The sequence below is a fragment of the Myotis davidii genome, unplaced genomic scaffold, assembly GCF_000327345.1.
Source record: "Myotis davidii unplaced genomic scaffold, ASM32734v1 scaffold32, whole genome shotgun sequence".
NCBI classification, from domain to species: Eukaryota; Metazoa; Chordata; class Mammalia; order Chiroptera; family Vespertilionidae; genus Myotis; species Myotis davidii.
The window spans coordinates 6,256,035-6,263,783 of NW_006286587.1; the positions used below are offsets into that span (position 1 = coordinate 6,256,035).

Sequence of the window (7,749 nt, forward strand, 5' to 3'; positions counted from 1 at the left end):
ATCAGTGTGTGTGTGTGTGTGTGTGTGTGTGTATAGTTGTTTGTTTATGTAACTATGAAACATTACTGTTCTAAGAAAGCCTAAGTAATCCTCCACAAACTTCAGGTTCACTTACATTCCTCTTGGCAGAGTAAAACAATATAATGAATGAGGGTAAGTAAATGACCCTAGAGTTCAGAGTGCTCATGCAACCAGACAGCAGAACTCATGGGAAGTAAGCCCTATGGATATACTGCATTAACTGACAGCCTTGTTTGGGGAGGCATCAATTTAACTTTAAACCCATGAGCTCATTGCAAGCAGGGAAGAGAAGGAGATGTCTCCCAATGCAGGAAACGGTTGCCATAGCATTTTCCTTCCCTCTTACTGCCTACTCCTCCACTCCTAAAGCAGCAACAATTTGTGCTCTACTGTTTTCTTTCAGGAGCCAGATGCATTTTCAGAAGCCAGGACTCCAGTGATGTGATTGTGATAGCTACACCACCTACTAACTGTTTTCGGTAAGGATATCAAATAAATCCATTAAGTTTCTCAGGACAGAATCATCTTTGCGGATGGAACTGCCGAACAGGAAACAGACTCAGAGAGAATTCCAACCCCCGCTCCCAATCTCATCGGCCCTTTGCACAATCCAAGCCACAATCACTCCTGCAACACAACATATTCCTTTCAGCACTCGCAGCCCTGGACAGCTCCCTCGCCGCGCGGTTCATTCCCCTGCAGTGAGCAGAATCCTGTTCAGCCTGCGCCGGTCGGTGCGGCATCCAACACCAAGTCCTCCCCAGAGCTTGCAGAGCACGCGCTCCATCCCTCCTCCCTCTCGGCGCCCCCGCCACTGGCTCACCCCAGCTCACTCCAGACGCGACTTTAAGGGATTCCCTCTCGGACGGCCTCTGCTGCAGCACATCTGGCCCCATTCGCTGCAAGGCAACCATGGATCTCCGAGGAAGAGCCGTTCTCAGCTCGAATAGACTTCGAGTTCTCCTAATGCTGTTCCGTGAGTAACGTTTTGGCGATCGCGAGGGCCGAGTACATTCTTTGCAGAGAATAGGGCCAGCATAGTAAATAAAGTCCGCAGCTTAAGATGTGGCTCATAACATTTCGCGTGGTATTTTAGAAGGGGGGCGGGTGGTGAGGATAGGAGTGGAAGGAGGGGGCAGAGGGCTTCCCTGCTAGGAATTCCCCTGAGAGCCACACACCTGTATGCCATATCACAGAGAGTGCTGTACCGGCCTGTTCGTGGGGTCAGAGCATTGGTAAGAAAGATTTGGTTTAAAATCCCAAGATAAAAAAAAAAAAAGCCAGTATGGCTATAAATGAGTAAAGGCTTCATTTTTAATTTTATTTTTATTATTAATTAAGAGCAATAGGCTTGAATTTGTTGGCACTAGGTTAGAGAAAAGGCTCGCAGGTCGCACAGCAGTCGTTGGGAACTTTGTCACCCCCGATCCCGCAGACCAGGGTGTCCAACCACGGAGCCTGGAACCCATAGGATGTTTCCCCCCCCCGCAGATACAATGGCTCGAGTCACGGCAGAACAAGAAGTGGAAAATCTCTCAGGCCTTTCCACTAACCCTGAAAAAGATATATTTGTGGTGCGGGAAAATGGGACGACCTGTCTCATGGCAGAGTTTGCAGCCAAATTTATTGTCCCTTATGATGTGTGGGCCAGCAATTATGTCGATGTAAGGAACCTTTTCCTTCCCAGCTTGCTCCTAGGGCTCCAGGGGCGAAGGGCACCCACCCTCCATGCCCTAGGAAGGCCTGGGTCGCCTGCCTTGCCCCCTTGGCCCCTGCAGACTGCTCCCGAATGCTGCATGGGGGTTCCGGCTTGTAACGCCTTCTGCTCGCTCTGCCTGCTTTGAAAGTAACCCCCTCTCTCTGCTTCCCTAACGGCGGGGTCTGCACGTAGAGCATCTAACCGCATGTTCCCAGACCTGGGATCACGCGCGCAAAGGAGAGCCCAGGCGTGCAACCTGGAGTATGGACGCGCCGCCCTTTACAGCCCCCACTGGGGCCGGGCGCGCTGAGGGGGTGCGGGGCGTCTGTGTTCCCAGCTGATCACGGAACAGGCTGAGATCTCACTGACCCGGGGAGCTGAGGTGAAGGGCCGCTGTGGCCACAACGAGTCGGAGCTGCAGGTGTTCTGGGTGGATCGCGCGTACTCGCTCAAACTGCTGTTTGTAAAGGTAACTCGGAGCCCAGGGGGGCGCAGACATTCCGGGAGGGTGTGGGCAGGGGCCGCCCCTCAGTTTCTCCGCCCAGAAGCCGCAGGGGCCATTGATGCGCACCTTCTCCCCTGGCAGGAAGGTCACAACACCTCCAAGGGCCCCGAGGCGACGTGGAGGCTGAGCAAGGTCCAGTTTGTCTACGACTCCTCGGAGAAGACCCATTTTAAAGACGCAGTCACCGGTAAGTAGAGTTCAGCGGGGCTGGGGAGGGAGCCTCGGGGAGCGCGGACACCGCAGAAGCACAGGCACGGAGGCCAGATCCCTCAGGAAATTCGGAAATGTTCTGGAAACCGATTCTGGCTTTGCGCTCGCAGGCGTGTTCTCCAGCGCAGAGAAAGAGCAAGCGCCAGTGGGTCCTCCTGACCTCAGGCCTGTACATGCGCGAGGAATCCGGGCTGAGGGCCAACCAGGCACCCCTGGCCTGATGCCAGATGAGAGTCTCCTCTGAGGGCCTGACCTCCCCTGGCTGCCTCGGGGCGACCCCTTAGGATCTGTCCCTCAGAGGGGCGCAGGGAAGGACAAAGCTGCACAATGTTCTGCTCCCGGGTTTTCCTTCTCATGCGCTGAAACTTGAAGGGGGCAGTATGGCTCCCGTCAGGATCTGATGCCTTCGGTATCTTTTTGCGCAGGGCGGCAGGGCTCCCACGCAGCGGCCCGTCTGCAGTCCTCCACTGAAGCCACCCCAGAGTGCATTCTGAACAGTGGCCTAATTTACGAGCTGTCTCTGCCCATCATTTTAACAACTCACCCAGATTCTCCAAAAATATCGTGGCCAGAGGAATGTCCATTCCTCAAGTAGCAACGTTTGTACTTGCAGGCACTGTCAAAGGCCACATTTAAATGTATTGATTGGTTTTCTCAGTTGTCTAATCTATTCATACTGAGGCCTTCGATCACCTGAGCACCTGGGCTGGGAAAAGATTTATACTGATCATGTGAAGGAACATATATGTCATCTTTCCCTTCTCTCCCCTTTTATCATCACAGTAAAAAAAAAAAAGGCATTTTTTTATGTTTATAAAAACTCACATTCAAGCATTTTCCCAGGGTGTCTGCCCAGGACACAAGAAATCCTGCTTTGTGAGGAAGATATTTTATTCTTTGGGGACCAGTGTGAAATGTGGAAAACCGAGTCACTGTTCTGGGTCTTTGGGATCTGCGTTGTTAGGTTTTATAGAGTAAAAAGGGTTGGGTTTTTAGGTCTCATGCTCCTTTTCTAAAAAGAAATTCCAAAAATTTCCCAAGTTCCCAATGAATGTTTAAGGAGCTCCTGCTCATGAAGGAATGGGGGCATTTGTCTTTTGACACCACCTGATGCCACAGGCAGAGCCCCAGCTCTGGTGAGGTGACGCTGCCTGGCTGCACAGAGCGCTGGGCAAGGTCTGGAGCTGACAGGCAAGAGCCATTTCCCTGGCTGGGGAGGTTAGGAGGCAGGAAGGTTCTGCCAGCCTGAGAGGCCTAACCACTGCTTTGGTCTTCCCCGCAGCTGGGAAGCACACAGCCAACTCACATCGCCTCTCTGCCTTGGTCACACCAGCCGGAAAGTCCTACGAGTGTCAGGCTCAGCAGACCATTTCGCTAACCTCCAGCGATCCACAGAAGACTGTCACCATGATCCTATCAGCGGTCCACATCCAGCCCTTTGACATCATCTCTGATTTCGTCTTCAGTGAAGGTAGGCTGTGGGGGTGGTAATGGGAGGAGAAAGGGAGGAGGTAAGAGAAGGCTGGCATCAGGATGGATGTGGAAGGGGACCTGCCGAGGGTCCCAGGCTGCAGCGTGGCTTTCCTCTAGGCTGACATGCACGACTAGTATCTCCTTCTGTAATGTTTTTCTAAGGCTAAAGGCTGTAAACTGCATCATACCAACTTTCTTCAATGTCTCTTTCTTTTTTCTTCCCTTTGACCCATCATCCTTCACTTCATTCTCCCCTCCCTTTCTTTATTTCTTTATTTTTCCCTTCCTCCTTTCCTTTGCCAAAAGGGGAACCTTGGTAGGGAGAGAGGTAATAAAATCAGCTTGAAAAAATATATACAATTTTGGTTTAAATCTTTCTATCAAAAAGCAGATAAAAATCTCAGGTAGCTATCCAGAGAGCCATAGGGTAGCTTCGCTTCTGTGGCCTCAGTTTCTCCACGTTCTCTCAGACACTTCCAGCTGTAGTTTCTACCACTATGAGTCCAAGTTTATGTGTGGCTAGAATGCAATAGGTAGGTAGGTGTGTGTGTGTGTGTGTGTGTGTGTGTGTGTGTGTGTGTAGGTTGCATGGAGACCACAGAGAGAAATATGAAGAACTGCCTCCATCCAGCACTCACTATGTGGCAGGGATACCCACATGGCTCCAGAGAGGCCTGGGTCCCAGACCTGCTCACTCTGGGTTGTAGAGGAAATGTGCTCTCTGTCTGTGTTAGCTACTGAGAGGGCATTGGACAGGTTCAGAGCATCTCCATTCCCCTGGTTCTCTGTCTCCCAGCAGAGGCAGGGCATGAAGAGAGCTCACCATTCTGCAATTTGTCCAAGTCTAGCCACAAGTTACACTGGGCAAATGTAGGGCAAGTGAATTCTTCAATTCATTTGTTCTCTCTCTCTTGTCTGGGGGAGGTTGTTAAAGACAGGTATATATTCTGTTGACTCCTTGTGGTTAAAAATGGGGAGAGATTCTGATTGCTTTATGGATGACTTTTTGGGGGCTGGGGCTCCCCAGGCGAATACAGTTATTCCAATGTTCAGGATATTAGGGAGTCCCCATCTGTGTCACACACAAATCACTGTCATTTCCAAAGGAATCCAGCATTCATAAAATGCACCTCCCACTCAAACCAAATAGATCCACCCCTCCCATACACACACACATACCACCACATGATCATTTAGAAGGCATTTGAGAATTCCTATGTTCTTGAGAGAAGGGCCTGCTTCTTTTTCATCCTCGTATGTTTAGCACCTAATACAGTGCTTGGCACATTGCAGATGCCCAGCTAACTTTGGCTGAATTGATATTCTGAAGCTGTGCACTCAATTAATAGAGACTTCCAAATGCTTCCATGCCAGGCAAGTCAGAATCTAATTGATTTAGTAAAGCAGCGCCACACTTAACAGTTCTCACAGAAGGATGGCCTATTCCATTTTAATGTATTTTCTTCAAAATTGAAACTAAACTCTGTGTCAAGACCTTAACCTTTTTTTTAAAAAAAAAAAATCTGATTCATTACAGAATTATTTATACATGTAATAATGTCTGTCTTAAACTGAAAATATTAAAAATAATTAAATGTAATTGGATCTGTGATTATTGATGATCAGGAATTTATTCTGAAAATATTGGATTGTGTAGTATCAGTCCCAGGGTCCCTAACATAGTTGCTTTTGAGTTTATATGGGTCCTTTCAATAGTCTTTATTGCCTTTTGTTTTGTGGCTGGTCAACTGTTCTTAGGCACTTCATTACTTCTTGCTACTACTGGTGCTGTAGTTGCTGCTTTTACTAGTTTCTTACCAAAACCTTGCCCTAACCCACTCTGGGCTAATTCTAAGTTGTTTGCTTATTATCATCCATGCACTGAGAAATTAAAACTCAGTTTAGATTTTTAGAATTGTGTACAACGTCAGAGTAAATGCATTCTGAATAAGGACCAGAGCTACTTTCCTAAAAACTGCTGAAGTTTATGGCATGGACTTAATGACATCTTTTGTTTGAAAAGCAGTTTCTTATTCACTTCCAGTTCCTAGATGGGCGTGACAGCCTTGGAGTGTTTGTACCTAAGCCCATATAACTTCCTAAATGCAGATATATTAAGCACAAGAAAATTGCACCTGTCTCATCAGGCTTCCCTGGGTAATAATTAGGATGTCCCCTTCTGTAGGTGCCCTGGGGTTTAAGCCTTGTAGCTTAGGGAGCAGGCAAGCCCCATTCAGAGTCACTCACTGGATCGATGTGCCTTTGTATGGTAAGGGCTCTTTTGTTCCTGGCTCCTCCTTGCCAGAGCCTCTCGGACTCCTGCTGTGTTTTGTAAGAGACCATTTTATTCGATTTTGTAAGACACCATTTTATTTGGTCCCCATTCCCCAGAATAGACCCTCAGGAGGCCCTGGCCATGTTGTGGATGGCTGTGTGAGTGTGAGTGGAGCGTGCCTGTGTGTGTTTGTGTGTGTGTGTGTGTGGGGGGGGTGGGTTATCTGGTCATATATCTGTGTGCTCACTGCAGGGTGTGTACATGCAGTTGGTCATGTGTGCGCAGGACCCACAGCATCAGGGTTTCCCATGAAGAAACTCTTCCCTGTGTAAGGGGGGCATACCTGGCAGCCAGCAGTTTCACACCTGCCTGCTTAGACTGAGATAAAGGGTCAGTGAAGTGGATTAGTGGACACTCGCAGAGGCTTCGCTCAGCCCAAATGTGGGTTGACATCTTTATCACACAAATGCCTTTGGAGCACTGAGCTTGGTTACTACACCAATCCCCAGCGAAAGTCTCTGAGCCCAGCAGGGTCTACAGCTGCAGTGTGCACACGAATCTGCTGCCAGGTGTACAACTGTGGTGATCTTGCTAGCATACAGAGTCTGGCTCAGCAGGTCTGGGCAGGGCCCACAGTGCTCCATTTCTAGACAACCCCTACCCCTCACCCCCACCCTGCCATGCTCCAGGCTGTGAAGTACTGTGGGAAATATATGACCATGGGAGGCAGTAACACACAAGCTTTACTGGTGCTTGGACATGGTTGCATGAGAAGGGAAGCTCCTCACAGCATGAGACTGACCAGAGGGAGGTACCTAAGGACCACCATCCAGAGGGGGAGGAGTATTGAAGAGGGGGTTACCGTGCCTAGGTGATGTCTGTCACTGGGTAGCACAGTGAGGAGTCTTTGGGTCGGATTGCTCTGAGGGGCAGCGAAGAGGCTCCAAGCCATATAGCTACAAGGCCCTAGCTTATCAATGGGTAACAGCTGTTGGTTGAGGTTTATTATGCGAAGCAGGTAGGCTCTAAATGGCTAAAAATCTGCTTGTTTGGGCTGTTTTAAAAAGAATTGGATGTGTAAAAATCTGAGTTTGGCACCAGAGAGTTTTTCAGCTAATGGATCTCAGTCTTCAGTAGGGAAATAAACCACCCAGGGGCCAATATGCGGCAGCCAATTGACTCATTTCCATAACAAATACACTTCGTGTGCCATCTACCTCCCAGCAGTTCAAGGCACCCCTGTTGTTCAGTTGGGGTGGATTAGTTTGTCCTCCCACAGTTAATTCCTTGTGTGTCCCTTTGAGGGCCCCAGGAGATTCCCATATGTGATGGGGTGGGGGGTGCGGCACTGGGAGGGGACGATCAGCCTGAGCATTGTATAATGGCTTGAACTAAAGGCAACTTTCATGCATAATGACAGAAGAAACATAATGCAACACAAAGGGTACCTCTATTCCTCTTTATTAAAAATTCAGGTTTCACAGGCATTTACACGGTACCCCATATAGGCTGGATCCTTTTTAATTCTCTTTTGAGGAGAAAAAAAAAAAACAAGCAAACCAACCA

At 48.9% G+C, this 7,749-nt stretch overlaps 1 protein-coding gene across 2 annotated transcripts in view; it reads left to right on the forward strand.

Annotated features, from left to right (window-relative positions):
* The first annotated feature begins 380 nt into the window (after positions 1-380).
* The window catches only part of LAMP5 (lysosomal associated membrane protein family member 5), a 13,359-nt gene continuing 5,990 nt past the window's right edge, over positions 381-7,749 (forward strand). Inside the window, exons 1-6 of one of the 2 annotated variants that reach the window (XM_006758083.2) lie at positions 381-500; positions 674-997; positions 1,513-1,685; positions 2,058-2,189; positions 2,307-2,412; positions 3,718-3,906. In XM_006758083.2, coding sequence (XP_006758146.1) covers positions 934-997; positions 1,513-1,685; positions 2,058-2,189; positions 2,307-2,412; positions 3,718-3,906 — 664 coding nt within the window. In that variant the 5' untranslated portion in view covers positions 381-500; positions 674-933. Of the gene's footprint in view, positions 998-1,512; positions 1,686-2,057; positions 2,190-2,306; positions 2,413-3,717; positions 3,907-7,749 lie in introns of both variants that reach the window. The other variant, XM_015560275.1, reaches the window with a different exon arrangement.